Source organism: Epinephelus moara, chromosome 1, assembly GCF_006386435.1.
Source record: "Epinephelus moara isolate mb chromosome 1, YSFRI_EMoa_1.0, whole genome shotgun sequence".
Taxonomy (NCBI): domain Eukaryota; kingdom Metazoa; phylum Chordata; class Actinopteri; order Perciformes; family Serranidae; genus Epinephelus; species Epinephelus moara.
Window position 1 is genome coordinate 10,729,001 of NC_065506.1, and position 18,059 is coordinate 10,747,059.

Consider the following 18,059-nt stretch of genomic DNA (forward strand, 5'->3'; position numbering starts at 1 on the left):
GTATTTTATGTATCTTATGGTTATTATTGTGGTGTACTATTAGGTACCTCATTGTATTTGCTTGTTTATTTCTATTGACCTGTTCAGCACTTTGGTCAACCTTGGTTGTTTTAAATGTGCTTTATAAATAAAGTTTGAGTTGAGTTGAGTTGAGTTTATACAAACAGGCAAGGCAGAATAATGGCACACTTTCCCGAGAGAGAGATAAGATGAGAGAGCCCTTTTGTCTCGTTTCGTCTCCCCAAAAAACACATAAACTTTCTAGTAAACAAACATATTGTGCTTCCCCCCGCCCACTTTCACTGAAATTTGATCTCCCTCATGTTGCTGGTGCTTGGCTCGGCAGTAAATTGCACACAGCCTGTCAGACACTGTGTTATTCTGATTATAAACAAATATAATACCACATTAATCATGTTGTCATATTGCTTATTACTATTGCAATACAAGTTGGAGTTAGCACCGTAACACTAGCCCTTTTTAAATATGAATTGTGCAAATTTGCAGGAAAGGCCAATCAGTCTTCTTTCAGCATTGGCAGTATAAAAACAAAATCGGGGAGTGCAGAAAAATGCCGCCTGCCTACTTTTGTTCATACAGAATGCACCTTTTTCGGGGCAATGGGGGCGTGAGCAAGTAACAAAACGTGTAGCTCAGAGTGTCACGTTAACAGTGACGTTCTCCGAGGGAAGCTGCGGCTGGTCAGTCCTTCAGCAATTCTCTCGTAACTCGGCCCGTCAGGTGCGCAATTTCTTGTCTCCCCTGTTGCGCATCTTTACAGTGTCTGTCACGTTTACGTTTCCCTCTTGCTACCAGTACTAGCTGCTCATTCCTGCTATCAGCTGTTTCCTGTTTATCCACCGCCAGTGGGTTGCACGTCATCAACAGCTCTTCCCACAAGTCTTCAACAGCCCCTCCCGTGGCGGAAGGGTGCCTCGGTCCTTTTAAACTAAAAGGGTTCGGCCAATATGACTACCCTACGAGGTGGAAAATTGGGCACCTCGGATCAACTCACCAATCCGGCTCTGTGTGTCTAAACACTCGCAGCTTGCCAGCAAAACGGTCCAACATTCGCCAAAAATCTGGCAGTGTAAAAGGGGCTACTGTCAACAGAGGTTGCTGATGCAGGCATAGTTAAGGACAGCACTACAAACAGCTGGTGTGGCTACCCAGAAGCAAGATGTGGGCAATCCATTTAGCAACAAGAGTGCTTTGCTCAACCAGTGCTGCAGGGACTGTGGTGGTAGGAACAGAGTGAATCATCTTTTCCTCCTTGCCTTTCATTCCTGCTTTCTATCAATTCTTCTTCTTGCACTGTGATGGCGTTGGCACAGATTGCTGATGTTGGCTACTTATTAATTTGCCATGACATGCCATAATGACAAATGACGGTTCAGCCGGTTTGCATAAAATCAAACCGGTCTAAGCTTGTACACTGGACCGGACCAGCAGAACTGGAAATCTACCAGACTCTAGTACGTCTAATTCTAGCTCATCCAAATCATCATCATACAAAGGTGATGTCATTAGTGAGTAATGCCCAACCTGCCTGGAAACTGCATTCCAACAATAACACGATAAAAAAGCCCAACTGTCTGAAGTTACTTCATTAACCTACAACTCACATCCATAACACTCTCTCTTTCTGTATCTCTCTTTTGCTGTATCACATCTGCCAGCTCTACACTTTCTTTTCCAGCAGTTAGCAGATGGAAGTGTCTGTGATGATAATGACAGGAAATTTATTCCATCTGTAGGGATGGTAATAATGGTGCCGTGTGTGTATGTGTGGATTCAATTTTCTCTTGTCAGCATGTGCTTTGTGTTTTCATGAATATCGAGGACAGAACAACTAATACAACATAACAGTTACCTGCCTTTTAGACCCAGCAAAGTAAAACATCACCTACTGCAGCCCTACACAGAACTTCATCAGTGGACCAACACCACATGCCTGTGTCAAACTCAGTGCTCAGGTGCTGGCCTATTCCTTTAATGATGTGCAATAAAAAAAAACAGATGAGCTGTATAGAGTTTCACAGAGTTTAAGCGCCCTCCACACACCAGAGAAAGGCCAGCTGTAGCATTGATAAAGCAGACCTCTAGTTATCTCCGTACATTAACACTTGTAAGACTTGGCTAGATTAAAGGGATGAGCTATCTCTGCTAAACACCACTTAACTTTTCTCCCACGTTCACATGCAGACTCAAATATTTCTGTGACTCTCACACAGATTCACACAGTCAGATTAGAGGTTGAACCAGGCCACCTCCAGTCAGCAATGACACTAGTTTCTACATAAGAAAAATGAGGGTTAAAAAACTCCCTCAAGACTTTTCCTTGGGTAAAGCCGATCCAAGACGCTTCAACAAGCAGCTCATTCTCTTTGGCAACATAACGGTGTATGTCAGGGGAGACAGCATCTTTAGCTTGTCTCTGTATAATGTAGTCTCTTTTAAGGTTTCCTACCATGATATTATAAGGCAAATGAGTAAGTGCTTACATGCTGTTAAAGACTAGTGCCGAGCGGCGAGAAGCCCCAAGCCGGTGATTACCAAGCTCTAAAGCACATCTGCTCTCCAGCTCAGCAGTGAGTCACGTGAACAGTGTGTGGTGAGGGGGAAAAAATCATACAGGAGCAGAGAGGGCCCCTCAGGCATCAAACTTATTCAATAGAATCACAATCTGAGTAATTACAGTTTGCTCAAGAGAATTATGTGTCTTTAAAATGGGTTAAGAACCGGGTAGAAAAGAGATGGTAATTTTGGATCTTGGATCAGAAGAAGGTGGCACAACAGACAAGAGCCAAGCAGCAATGACAGGGTTATGCCCTGTCATTGCATCTGTTAAGTTTCTCCTCCTTTAACTTCAAATGAGTGTATTTCAGAGCGCACAGTTGTGCTCATAGAAGTACAACAGGATTGGTGAACTGCAGCCATTTGCAACCACTCCATTATTGGTAGTATGTCTCTAACCCTCGTCATGTACAACTGATTAGGATCACAATGTGTCAATAGCCCGGGGTCTTGTTTTGGTTCACTAATTGCCTTTGAACAACCTACTGACACCCTATGAGCATGTCTGGGGAACAAAGCAGAGGTGGGCAGACACAAAGAGAGAAACTAATGGTGTTGGATGAGTCTTTTGTCATTTGGAGCCTTTGGGCACGGTCCCACTCACTATCCCATGAGGACACAGTAGGGAACAGGAGGACTACTCCCACACCAGCCCATACAAATGGAAATGTCCTCCTTCAAAGTGCTGTTAATTGCTCTTTAACTAGGTTACAGTGCAGCCCTAACCCTTTTACTGACTTAAAAATTCAGAGATGCTGTGATGCAAATGATGTAAAAGGGTAATTTAATGAATTTAACTCTGCTGGAATGCACATAAATGTGTTGTGATTTGTTTGGTTGAAATTTTTCCATTTTCCAGCATTAGCACATGGAGCTGGAAAGGTGGAGGTTGCAGAGATGGGAAGTTTGCTATTTCTACATATCTGCCTGCCACACCCTAACACCCAGAGGAGCTGAATGAACTGAAGGTTATAATGGACGCAAAAAGGAAAACACTGTTTCTATAATAGGTTGCCATATCCACTGGTGATAAAATACTATAGTATATTCAAGGGCATGAATTAATTCAGTCACAGATTACTTCTCATTTTTCACACAATTCCAGGGCTGAAAAAAGTAGTACTGATCCCTTTCAAGAACTTTTTTTTATACCTGTTTAAGACTGTAGACTGTATAAAACTAATGGACGTAGCCACCATGACATCGCCCATTTGTTTGTGGACCCATGTTTAGAAGCCTCGAGTTCAGCATTTTGGCCATCACCATCTTGGATTATTCGGAGCCTTAAGTGAATGTATTAGGATGAATGGGTAGAGTTGTGGAGGAGCGAAGGGTGGCTATGACTCATAGACAGGGGAGACGCCTGTCAGAGGGCTTGTCACTCAAATGGCCACACCCTCCATTGTGTACAACTTTTAGTCAAAACAAAATTTAAATGTGTGAAAGTTTGCTCTAGAGACATTAACTGCTTGTTCTACAAGGTTACAAACTTTTACGTCTCCTGTAAAGTTGGGCATTTTTACATGGGGGCTCTGCAGGGATTGACTCGCCTTTGGAGGCAGCCTCTAGTGGCCATTCAAGGAGCTGCACCATGCGTGTCACCATGTGTTATCCTTCCTGGCTCCAACCTGGAGCAACACAGGTCTGATAGCTCCGCTGGGGTATAAAAAAGGTGATAACTACAATTTTCCAGTGAAAAAAAAAACAAAAACTATGAAGCCCACCAAAACCCATACTGCTCTGAACATGAACAGCCCCTGCATATACCAAAAGAGTGTCCTGTCATTAAGGCAACAGAGGGTGAAAGACTGAGTTATATTCTAAGGAGACAGTTGAGGGAGCTAACAACAAACTGCTCGGTGATATTTCAAATTTATATCTATGTATTTATTTGTTACATTTTGTTTTACAAAGTTAGGAAGGCAATGTTTAAGTCAAGCCACATGTGGCCTTACACATAAAAGAATCATCCCAGTCTCTTTCACACAATGTTATCAATTAAACACTTGTATCAGATTGGTGCTCTGTATCTGCCAATGCCCAAAGCTGAGGTATCTGTTCTGGCATTTTGGACTGAAAAGTCAGATTAGTGCATCCCTAATTATGAGTATAAGACCACGGTTGAAAGACACCAGAATTCGTCTTTGAGCTAGCTGTGTTCTTCTTCAAAAGTCCTGTTCATACAGGACGATGGAGGTGAAAAGCCCCTTTCAGAATGTCAGACAGAGGGGGGCTCGCGAGAGCTCCAAATCCACTGTTTTCTCCACATTCCACATGTCCCTACTTTGGCTACTCTTTATGGTTTCTTCTTACTGCACCATTCCCCTTAGTGTCTGCACTGATGGAGGCAATGTAATTTCCGAAAAGAAATGTGATGAGTTTGACCAAAACCTGGTTCAAGTTCTAAACAACAGATGCAAAAGAATGATAGATGATCTCTTCCTTCACTTAATTTCCACGCTTTCAAATAAAACTTTCACTGTTGCTATGTATCAAACACCAAGAAATATTTACTGTATTTACTGTAGTTTATTGACCTCTTGTACCTACGACTACTAATGTTTCATGATGACTGACATTTCCCTGCACCTGCAGAGCTAGACACTCGAAAAAACAACGTAAACTTTGCTTTTTACTCAATGTGGACAGGTCATCCAGCCTCGTCTTGAGAGACCATACATCCATTTTCATTTCATTTGTCATCCAGTCCAAAGAAGTGCCACTTAACCCAGCCTCTAACTATCTTTACAAACAAAACTTGTCACATAAGCAACAATATCAACAGATCCCAGAAGAGAGCATAGCCCATGTAGACAATTGTGGAAATGACACAACACATAGTCTGAACTGAGCTGTCATCGCAGTCAACAAAGACTAAATAAGAAAATACATTGATACTCTACATGAACTTGGCAGTACTTGTTTTTTTACCATAAGTCTGGGCTGTTTTACCACAGCACCAGTGAATATAGTGCATTGGCAACAATAGTGGGTCAGATTTGATGTATGGGCTCTGTTTGTGGAAGTTGCAGCATCCACTTGAGGACCTCAACACCAGCCATTAGTCTTGTGTGAGAAAGACCTTGCACAGACTAGAAAGGACACACAAGCACACACACATACAAGCAGGCACGCAGACGTTCTGTTTTTTTTCTCTCCCTTTCACACACACAACATCCCACACCCATGCTGAGAGCCTGACCCCCCTCTCCTGCTGGCATCTAACAGTGGGCACTACATCACTGTCAGCGTCCAGACCACCAGGGAACGGCTCCGGGCCACTCTCCTCTTGTAGCGCCAAGCTCTGAGCTCCTCTGTGGCCCAGCCCAGTCGCTGAATTATGGCCAAGCCAGAGAGGCATATTGTAGTAGGGAGACGTTCCAATTTGTTGGCCTTTACAGAAAACAGACAGGTACAAATGGCCTGACTGCTGGCTGGAAATCGGTCATTCAAGTGTCATTTTAACTCTACTAAAGCCTAAGGGATTTGGAGCACACTGACAAACACACACACATCATATGTTGTCTCGGTTCCCAGCCCTACGGATGAGTAATCATATATTGTCTCAGCTCCACAAGGAGTCTAATGGGATTACAACATCTACACATGTTAAATATTCAAACAGAACAAGTGAGTGTTTAAATGTATGCCTTTTGGCCAAACGGTTTCACTTTCCAGATGTAGTTTACGGACACTCTTTCAGATATTTGAATGTCATTTCAAAATCCCATACAGCAGTTTTGGAGTAGAACTGACTTTTAAATCATCAATTGTTCCTGTCATACATATTCAATTGTACAAAACAACCAAAGGACTTAAGAGGCTTTGATGCCAGCAACAGTTTTGCAAGACAGGATGTCACATTTTCCCAACAAGTAATGGAGCGCAAACTCTCATATATTCACATAGTGATGTGCTCTACAACCGCAAGCCCTGCAGAGGCCAGACTACATGCAGCATCAATAACGAGACCCCGGGAAAAGAGCAAACGCATTCTTCACACCACAGGGAGCTATGTGCCTGGTAGAGACAGACAGAGGTCGTAGGTTGAGCTTCCCTCTTACAACGGTCACTGCTGGTTGCCACAACACGCGGCACCGTGTCAACGACAACCATCAGACAGGTTTGATCTGAGCTGCCTGAAAGATGAAGGGGAGAAAGGAGGAGGTGTGTATTGACACTTTCTCTAGTGTTTTTTCTCTCACACATGGGTGTGCAAACACACATTTGAGCTGTAAACTGTGATACCTGGGGGTTGCTGGGTCATTAGGCCGACACATCCAAGAAGTCTCCCGAGATTAACCATGGTTAATGGTTAAGTATGTTTAGTTTATAATGTTTTCTAAGAGTTTGCATTATTAGAAGCTCACCTGGACTAAAGCCACGTTACTACAGAAATGTAAACAGAGGCAACTGACAAGGAAAGGGAACCGAGACACTGTGATGTAAACTTCAAACATACACTGCGATAAAACTACTTTTAAACACACAATGTGATCACTCAATTAATGCTGCCTGCTGAGCCAGATCAGACTGTATCGGACGGATCCTCATCTCATGATAAATTTAGTTTCTAAAAGATGGTCTAAACCAACAAGTTCTCCAAGCCACACAACCAAATAAATCATTTGTTACTACCCTCTAACACATATGCCTCTTTTACACTGCCTCTTCATGGCAAGAATTCCATGCTGTTATGCCACCTAACTGTTCTGTATAAAAGGTACAATCATGGAATTGGTGAACAGAGTTGTCTCGCCTTTAAGCCAGTATCAGAGGTAGTAACAGAACTAAAACGCTGTCAGTATAAATTTGGACAGCTGGCAGGACAGAATCATGGGCGGCACAGGTGTGACTTTCAGACGTGTTATGCCTTCGACCCACTGTGGAAGATTTTAAAAGCAGCTGGAAGCAGTTAGATGGCTAACTCATAGACGAAGAGCATTGGTCAAAAATGTCCACAAATTGGGAAAACAATGAGGGTCAGGGAGCCAACGCCTCTTTTGATTCCACTATGCCAGCATGCTGTCTAAAATCACACACTGGAGCGAAATGATGCTGCTGTTGGTTGGTTCTGTGTGAAAATGCAAAGGTGGGATGAAGAATGGACAGCGGCCCTATAGCACAATCTTCATGTGAAAGGGGCCATAGTTGCTTAAAGTGCAACCCATAGGCCAATGGCAGCTGTCAGAATCATTTTGTGTGGCCCCCTTCAACATGACATGAACTGCATATTATATTTAATTATATTATATATAGCATTATATTTACATTTAAACCATCTGTGATCTATTTCCACTTTGATTTTAATTATCTTCCATTTAATACACTACTCGGCTACTGTGTCAAACTGTGCCCCATAAGTAGCGTCTGTCAGGTTAGAAAGGACAACTTGTAGAAAGCTACTGGCTGCCTGGCAACTAATGGCTCCTTGTATGTGTTGCAGGAACAATGTGCGGTCATCAATGATAATGCTATTAGCAATTTTAGTAGACGACTTGGTAGTTTGATGTGAAAGTGAGATGAAAAGGCCACCAGGGAAACTGATGTGTGGTTGAGGAGAAAGGGAAGTTTCAGGAAAAATGGATAGACTCTTAGTCGCACCTCGGGGGGCAGATTAAAGGTTCTTTTCTGCAAACAGATGAAGCTAAGTTTGATGTTGAACACCATTGTAAGACCAATCACAAATCCTACAACAAGTTCATGAAGAGTGCAAAAATGAGGTTAAACAGTTTCCACGAGATGTATCTGGATAACAGTCAGTTTTCACAAATCTTGTGAGAAGTAGTGAAGGTGTAACACAGGCAAGCTATGTGGTTGCTCATGAAATTGCGTTATCCTAAAGAGTTTAGGATAACGTTGTGAAATGGTCACAGTTGCACCAAAACCACTTCATTAGGCTTAGGCAACAAAAGTACTTGGTGAGGTTTAGAAAAAGCATCCTAGTTTGGGTTAAAATAAGTAAATTTGTTATTAACATAATGTGATATATGACACATTAATTACATTGTTAAAATAACTCAACATTGACTTTTGGCTTCACACGGGACACAAACAATGGTAAAAGTCCTGTGTTTTTCTTATCCATGCACCTCAACTTCCTTCCTTCACAGATTTTATTTTTATTACATCACCTGGCTTCCTCACAACTTGATACCATCCACTATGCACACAGTGTATCAACCTAAGTACTTAGAGAACGCCACAGTAAGAGAAAAACTGATCCCTTTAACAGTACCTATTGGTCACTCTGAACCTCTGAGCTCAGTTTCCATAGAGTCTAACCTGTCTCTGACCTGGCCTACAGGGGCTTGGGAAAGGTCACAGTAAAGGTCATGGTCGGCTCAGCCACAGCCCCAAAAGTCAGCCCAGCATGGGGTGTATCCAACACTCAAATGTTTCAGTAGTGAAGACATGTCATGTGAGTAATGGCCTAAGGTGTTATATTTAAAGCAGTAACACAGGGCAACTTTAAAAATGTTGCAGCAAATGTATTTCTTAAAGCTCACAAAGTCCAATGCAAATAATGCAAATTGTATATGCAAATTATAAACATGACCACCATAAGATAATCACAGTATATATCACTCCAACACTGACATTGCCCATGAGTCTTAAATATGGCATAGCCATAGTATAGCCAACTGGGAGCAGGGAAAAAACAAATTCAGATGATTTCATCTGCAGGAAAAGATATTTCAGATGATGTTTAAGTGAGGCAATTTGGTGCTGGGCAGATATTGCTTCCAAAACGCCAATGGCACCAGAGCCAGTGTTTGTCAGTTTTAGGCGAGAAACAAGGCTAGGCAACATGGCCGTGGATGGGGACCCACTCCCTATATAGATATAACAATGTTTCTAAGGTAGAGAGAACATGACAATTCTTATTTATTGTATACCTAATATACAATATTCAAATTTCTTAAACCCCTCTAAATCCTACACACTGGACCTTTCAGTTCAAGCACAAAAGCCAAACACTTGATGGTTCCAACTTCACCCATTTTTAGGATTTTCTTCTTTTGTCTGACTTAAAGCACTGAAAATCTAAATTTAACATCTTTGGGTTACACACTGTTGGTCGTAAAAAAAAAAGTTGCAATTTGAAGGTGTCATCTTCATACCATGGACACTGATGTGTTTTTTTGATTGTTCGTCTTTGCCATTTTCTGGTACTCCAAAGAATTATTCAATCAATCAGAAAATACTGACATACTGATCTGTTTTAAGTATCTATTTTTCCTACTGTTCTAGAAAGTGTGTAGCCTTAGATCAGTGCAAATCCTTTGGTGTATTTTCACTATTTTAATTATCTGTCTACTGTAGTTTTTCATTTTTCATTTCAAGCTGCAAACAAGTGTCAACATTCCAATAACATTCTGAGGATAAATAGTTTAACTATTTTTCTCACGGGCACCAGCACAGGCCCGGCAGCGCAGGTCTCCATTCTGCCCTCTTCACCCCAGAGAGAAGAATCCTATCCTGGGAAGGGGCTGGAAGGACAGAGGGGAGCAGTAAATTACTTCTCTACTCCGCATTCACAGAGAACCTTCACTTCATACTAGGACCTGTGAGAGTCCAGGTTGACACCATTCAACCACCCACCCCCATACGCACGAGCAGAGAGGATTGGGGTCAACCAGAAAAGAGACCTCAGATGAGAAACCCTCAAAAGAAGAAAGAGAGAGGATGCTCCACCCCTCCTCTTTCAAATCAGAGAGCATTACATCTGAAACGACATCCTTTCATCTCTCATGCAAAAGAAACAGACAACTTCATTTCACTCGAAAACATGAGCGTGGTGCTTCATAAGGACACGGAGAGTGTAATCAAAAAGCAACAAATAACACCATGTTCAATTAATGGGGATTTACAGTAGAAAATCCCTCTTTGCCAGTTATCCATCCATCCGGCCCTGCTCTTAATACCATCTCGCCCTGGTCTTCATTTAAACAGCGGAATCCCACTTCCATCTGCTTGGCCCAGGCCAGGGTGAATGTTAAAAAAAAGAGTTTGGCCCAGTAGCTGGTGCTGATATCTCTACTGCTATTAGCAAGCAGGGTCAAGTCCAAAAACCCTATTTCAGACACTTTCTTTTCCCTTTTCTCCTCTTTCCTCTGCACTGTTGAAAGGAGACAATGACATGAAGTACGAGGGAGCTCTTTTTCTTTCTTTCTCCCCCTCTCTTGCTTTCACCCCATTTCTCCTCCAAAGCCCTTTGATATAAACAGTCCATCTCTCCAACTCTCTATAAAGAGACCATCCAGCCTCCCTGGGAGCTTCCACCCAGACAATGAATTCGCATTATTCTTGCACAACACTTTCTCTTTCTAGCGCAGCGCTCCCAGCCCAGCCTGGCTCACTTCTCATTCATTATTTCACTCTCTTTGCTTTTCTCTCTCTCTCTTGTGTTTTCCTGGATTTCCCCATCTTCTTTTCTTTTTTTCTGACTTCTTCCTCTTTGCATTGTTTAAATCCCACCTTAATCTCTCTCTCGAGCCCATCACTGCATCAAGCAGGCTTGAATGGCTCTTTCCTCATTTGTACTTAATCCAAATATTCTGGGTAGAGGCCTAGATGAAAAGCAAGGGTCAACTGCTTTCGTTGTTCTAAGCTTCGCAGCAGTCCAACAATGACACACAGACTGATGCACTAAGAGAAGGCGACAGAGGGAGTAACGAAAAGGCCCAGAATTCACTTTCGAAGCACTTGTCATTACATTCAACTTTTATTTTTCTAACAATGATGCTTATCTGCCAGAGATATAACAACATGAGTCCATTTAACAGGCCGAGTGAACATCCAACCAACGATGACCCTGGGGTGGCACTTGGAACAGGAAGAAGAAGAAAAAAAACAATGCAAAAGCTTGTGAGGAGTAAAAAATAGATCAAAGTGTTCGTCCCGGCCCATTCAAATGCAATCATGACCCAATCACATTGTGTTCTCGCAGCGCTTTTAAGTGAACGGGTCAGTGGTGTTTTATTGTGAGTGGGAGCTAGCCTAATGAAAGGGACAATGCAAAGATTAGCAGTGCCAGCGAGGCGGCTCAAACTTCACCCTGGCTTTAATTGCTGCAAACAAGAGGAGATGTAGAGGCAGGGCAAACAGAGGACAAAAGAGCAGGGCAGGCGCACAAGGAGGAGGTATGAAGCCTGGATGATAAATGGAGGTATGGTTTTTATGGAGGTGTAGTGTGTCCATCTGGTCCAGGCTGGTGTGGGATATGTCAAGGAATGTGTGAGTGCTGGTGGGCCAGAGGGTCCAGGCACCTCATAAACCACGAATGAATGCATATTGTAGGCCTAATTACAGAGTACTTGTGGTGGAAAAATTTCTGAACCTTAAATGTTAAGAGTTAACACAAATCAATGAAAGTCCATAACTCAAGCCCAAACATAGCATCACTGACATCACCAATTATGTGATTTGGTTTTCCTAAGAGTGAAAGTCAAGTCAGCACATCATGAAAAGATTGGGAATTTTATTTAATTGTTTTAATGGTTTAAATTGTCACAGAACTTCGCTATAAATCTCATGCCCGTGCATGAAGTACAGAGCTGGAGTCACAACATGTTAAGCTTGGTAAGCAAAAAGAGGAGGCAGAGGAAAACAGCTAGCTAACCTGGCTCTCTTCAAATTGAAAAAGGACGGCTATGACTGGACCGAAATGTGAAAATACAATTTTTGGTTTTACGATGACATAAATTGCTGCTATTCTTGACAAACAACTCTTCGTCCATTCACTCAGTAGCCTACTCCTATGCAGCACTTTCAGCCTATGTCAATATGGTTAGCTAATTGCACCACATAACACCCTGAAAACACAAAATGTTGCTTTTACATTTCTATTTTTGTATGGGTTAAACAAACCAGATACAATATGTTAATGAGTGAGTTTGGTGTTGGTAGGTTTTTTTATCACTTTGGAACAGTAGCTGTTCCCGGTGTTTCCAGCCTGTAAGCTAGGCTAGCTGGAGCACCAGCTAAGCAGCATACAGCAACAGGTTCAAGGTATTTTCATAAACCCACAGATGTCTTCTGTCTGAAGGAAAACGTGTAAGCTCAAGGCTAACAAAGTTTAATTCAAAATTGTGTTGTTAATGCGCTAACTGGCTAACTAGCGTGAAAACAGTCTTCCAGTTCCCCTTTTGAGTGACGAATACCCATAGACTACCAACACTTGTAGATTATTTCCTCTCATTCAGGCACAGGACATCTGTGCTAGTTGGCCATCAGCTGTAGTCTTTGCAGTGTGTTCATGAGAAAGTTTTTGGCGGAGACACAAGCGACATGAGGCAACGCAAAAGTGGGCTTTCATTGCCGCTAGTTCTTTAAAGTCAGTTTGGTGCGTCTGGGCCTTAGAGGTTTGCATTGGGAACAATGTGCCCAAATCACAAAGTAGGCTACTTAGCTAAGCGCTTACGTCACTAATGGGGCTAAAGCTAGGTTAAACCTGTCCCGATTCCGGCTCGGTAACCACAGAGCTGAAGTTATTGATCTTTTCTCTTCATTCTTTGAAAGAATCCAAATTTCCCAAAATGCTGAGCTGTTTTTTCTAATGTTTATATACCTAGCACACCAGTGGGTGTGGTGACTGAAGAAAACTGGAAATAACAGTGACCAAAACTTAGCAAAGACACAAAGAAACAAAGGCAACAACATGGAAAATGTGATGAAGACACTTTTCCACAAGGCCACACAACCAGTCCTCCACTTGCAGACAATCATACAATTAGTGCTGGTGTCAACAGCTGGACTTGTGGGCCAGCTAGACTGTTCACCACTAACAAAGCCAGTGTGGATCAATCTTTCTTTCTGTAAATTCACCATCCGCAACAAGATAACAAAATTAGCTCTTGCAGGATTTACATGTGGTGAGAAAATGAGTCGATCTAGTCTTCCTCAGACAGTCCTCTCTGATCAATACGCTGGGTGTGTTTGTCATGTGTGCTGGCGCAACAATAAACACTTCAGCTGAATTTTGTGTTTTCCGTTTTCATGTGCTGTACTGTCACTGCAATGTAACATTTCTCTCCTCATCTGCTCTCCTCCTTTCATCCTTCCATTCTCTTTTTCCGCTCCTCCCAACGTTCAAAGAAGTGCCTCACAAAGCACGAGAAACCGATGCTTACACTCATGGGTAATGATGTCATGTTACAGTTCACCCATATAACCAAGGTCTGCATTGTGCAGACAATGAAGCATCAAAACAATCAGGTCATTGGAGGACAGAGGGCTTTAAGGGCATAAAGGGATGGAGCTTGAGGTAGGGGTGGAGCAGAAAGCCTGTTTTCACAATGTCCTCTAAACTTTTCAGAAAATGAAAATGTTTGATTTAACTTAGACTGGTTTGGAAATGTTTCATCAACCCAAGGGATGATTTTCTCAAACCATGTAGAAACCATGTAATTTGCTTAAGGAGATAACCCTGTCAGCAATTTAGAGTAAAACAACATGACAAAAGCTCACAGTGTCTCAATAGCCATTAAGTTCCTGGCAGTCACCTACCAGACCAGAGCACGTCGATATGGCTGCAGAGGAGGCCGACAGGTTACGGATAAATCCCTGATACAGGCAGTTGTGAAACTCTACATCGCCCATCACTGTGGCGATGCCATCTGAGCCAAGCGTCTGCACGGTGAACCCCGGGCCAACCACAGGGGACGGATGCAGGTCCAGGTGCATGTCCTGCCCAAAGGCAGAGAGCCGGTAGTGCAGGGAAGAAGAGAGCGACCTCCTGTTGCGATGGATTTGCCTGGTCACATCGTGGGTCAGGTATCCTCCCTCAGAGTCTACCTCCACCGGGGTTACAAACACGTAGTCTGAGGAGAAGAATGATGGAAAGGAAGTCACGTAAGAGTGCCAACATCAAATACTCTATTCAGTGACTGCTGTTTGGCATTCACACTTTATAACATCCTGCATCAACTCCTTTTACTTCAGTTGATTAGTTCCAACATTTTCCTAAGTGTATTTGGCCAAGGAGGAGTGCGAACATTTGCATTTAGTCATTCCTTATACATATCAGTGGAGACAGTGGAAATACTGTAGCTAATGACACCATACTAAATTACTTTGCATTCTACTTTTACTGCTGTAAAGCTAATGTTGGTGGATACACTCTTTTACCCCTTTAAAAGAAAGCTACAAGCCTCTGCACTATTTACAATCAATTGCTGTTGACAGTTCAAATAACTGATAAAAGCAATCTGATATCAAACATCACAGATGTGATCGAAGCAGCTCCACATGGTGTCACGTTTTTGCAAGATGCAGCTGGAACACAACATTCATTACCAGCATCTAAACCGATCTGCCAATAAGAAACAAAACCCGTCACTGAGATGAGAATCTGGTGCTGGAGTGAAAGGTTCAGTGCTCAGCTGTTGCTCAGAGCGCAGCACTTCATATGGATCACAGATGGCTTTTAACAGAAGCCATAACTCCAGCACGATACATCACATGGGTTAATACTTCAGAACCAGAGGTTGTGAATATATGATGTTCTGATTTCACACAGTTGTCATGGTGTTCCAGTCAGATAACATGCTAAAATGATTTATTTAATAACCTTTTCAACACAGCGGAGCGGTGTGAGACTCCACATTAAAAGCAGAAACTTGAAACACCATTAAGTTTTATAACAAACTCTCTTTCAGCCTTGGCAATGTGACAGTGGTCCTGACTGTCTATGTTCTTCACCTATACCCAACAGCAATGTGACTATGGGGAGAATCGGGATGCTTTCTTCACAACCAGAGGAAAACTGTCCACCTCCCTTCTTCCCTCAGTAAATCAAAGTATGTAAATCATCCTAACTTGTGTCTTTGGTTTCTATGGGTCAAAGCAGCCAGAGGGAATCCCTGCACTCATTGGCCTGTCTCCAGCCATTGCAGCAGTGGTTTCCTAACTTTTTTCTTTTACAGCATCAAGTAAGATGTAGACATGACACCCCATTTGATGGTAGAATTATAAAAAGTGTAATATTCAAGATCATCTTTGGCAGCCACTGGTCCAATAACTGAACCCATCACTGCCATATATCTCAGTCTATTCACATTCTCTCTACAAACGTGGAATCAAGCCAGCTGGAAGAAACATCCAGAGATGTCAAAAGACAAGCACTCACCATGATTTAATCCGTGGCTGTCGCTGGGAGAATAGCTGGCCGTAACGGTGTGGGAGGTGTGAGAGCAGTAAATGTGCAGCGTCTGCAAAAAAAAAGAAAGATATAAACGAACAGGTAGCAACAGGTTGCAAGCACTGCAAGAAGTGGAAGCCAAAAGATAAATAATGATAAATGGAGCTCCTCTGTTGAAACATGAGGTGCACTCGCGTCTAATTTGGGATGACAATCACTTGTCTTTCTTTTCACCACAATCAGTGACCACAGCAGTGCACACACCACTTTGTTGCTGATGCAGAAAAGAGACACGTTTGTTTTGGTCCCAAACTAGAATGGTGCATGTGATGGATTTCAGAGTGTATACGTTTGTAAGGAAGTGTCACATGCCTTGATAATATTCCAGGACAAGAGGGTAGACAGGAGCTTGACTGAGGTGCAGCCGACCAGCGGGATGGGTAAAGTCCATATCAGAAGAAAAATGCAATCCATGGTGATGGCATGCAAGCGTACACCTCCCCCGTTACCTCCTCAAAGAGCGCAAAAGTAGTAATAACCTGCGGTATCGCATAATGCAATATGCACGCATTGTTTAGTTGTTCTGTTCCCCGCTTTGCTCGTTCAGGTGAAGTCGGCAGCTTGCAGCAGCCGGTGGTGCGCACAGACGCAGCGCGCACTCATGGGTGTGTGTGTATGTGTGTGTGTGTGTGTGTGTGTATGTCTGTGTGTGTGTGTGTGTGAGGAGGAGCGGTGGGTAGCGGTGTCGGGGATCACCGGGAGGAGCGCTGACTGAGCACTCAGCCCGGCTCTGTGAGAGTCGGCCTGCAGGATGGAGCACAAGTCAGCGGGCAGCAGCCAATCAGCGCGCAGCATCTTTTACCACGCGCAGATAAAAGAGAAGAAAAAGAGATTCTCCTCCTGGCAGCAGCAGGACTGTTGCTGCCTTTAGGTGCCGCTCGTAAATCTCTACTTTGAAAGCTTCGCGAGGAGAGCTATGACTTACTGGTTTTAAAATTGGTTCCGCAAGGTTGTTTCTTTGTAGTGGCAGAGTGTTGTGGGGGAAATAGACAGCAGGCACGTGACTTTTCCAGGTTTTTTCTCAAATAGAAGTGTAATAACAAAGACCTGAACAATTCTGCTTTTGTCAGTGATGAGAACAATCAGTGATGTGAAGTACTGAACAACTCTGGGGTACTTTACTTATTTCTGTGTTTGCTACTTGATACCTTCTTCAGGTGTACCACATCTGAGAGGGAAATATTGTAGGCTACTTTTACATTTATCTGACAGCTGTCATTATTGGTTGCTCTAAGATTTTACATTAAAAAGTGCTTATAAATACTATGTAGGCCTACTGTTAAAAATGAAGGGGATTCCCAGCCTTTTTGACTAGTAAACAAGGATTATCCACTTGGGGCTCCAGGCACTTTTGTCACTTCTACTTGTTGTAGAGTATTTTTACATTGTTTATTAGCACTTTAGCTTGGGTTAAGGGTCTTAATACTTCCTCTGCCACTGCTGTAAATACTTGAAATTTGATTTTAGTAAAATTTGCATAGCTTTCATATCCCCCCATTGGGCAACAGAAATATACAGATCATCCAGATGATGGTCCTATTATAAGGCAATGTTGTGTTTTGGCCCAGAAGTCCAGAAGCACAACTCTTGACTATGCTTGCAATGTGATTTGTGATATTTGGCTATATAAATCAAATTGACTTACTTAGTTCAATGCAAATACAACACTCGTAATTATTTTTAGCACACACTGTTTGCTCACCTTCTGCAAACTTGATCTGGTTTCAAATTTGTTTCAAAATATATATACAGCTTATTCCTTTCTTGCTGCTACAGTAATGGGTAGCCTACTTTGCTACTTACACATCATATTTAAATGTGTGTATTACAAATTGTTTGATGCAGTCTTAAAGTAACAGACACAAAATGCATTACCAAAGTTTCTGCTTGTATATTAATGTTTATTTGGCTTCCAGTTTGCTTTAGGATAGATTTTTAACTTTTGTTGTTTGTTTTTAATGCCATTAATGGCCTTGCTCTTTTCTACTTGTTAGAGATTTTAATTATCCGCGATAGTGCCAGGGCCCTGCACTCGTCCGGTCAGCTTCTGTTAGAAGTCCCAAGGTCGAGATACAAACAATGGGGTGTCCGTTCTTTCGCTGTTGCTGCTCCAAGATTGTGGAACAAGCTCCCCCCTGACATTCGCACCACTACTGATCTCTGCCTTTTTAAATCTAAGCTGAAGACCTACCTTTTTAGACTGGCTTTCAATTCCGACTAGGGCTATCCTTTTTTAATGTTGATTTATTCTGTTTCAATGTATTTTATCTATATTGAA

The 18,059-nt window shown here is 42.5% G+C and overlaps 1 protein-coding gene across 1 annotated transcript in view; it reads right to left on the bottom strand.

The window, feature by feature from the left end:
- The window catches only part of adamts18 (ADAM metallopeptidase with thrombospondin type 1 motif, 18), a 78,946-nt gene extending 62,439 nt beyond the window's left edge, over positions 1-16,507 (bottom strand). Inside the window, exons 1-3 of the mRNA XM_050047563.1 lie at positions 16,094-16,507; positions 15,710-15,791; positions 14,089-14,402 (exon numbers count right to left, since the gene is read on the bottom strand). Of these exons, the coding sequence (XP_049903520.1) occupies positions 14,089-14,402; positions 15,710-15,791; positions 16,094-16,195 (498 nt within the window). The 5' untranslated portion in view covers positions 16,196-16,507. The remainder of the gene's footprint in view (positions 1-14,088; positions 14,403-15,709; positions 15,792-16,093) is intronic.
- Between the last annotated feature and the right edge of the window lie 1,552 nt (positions 16,508-18,059).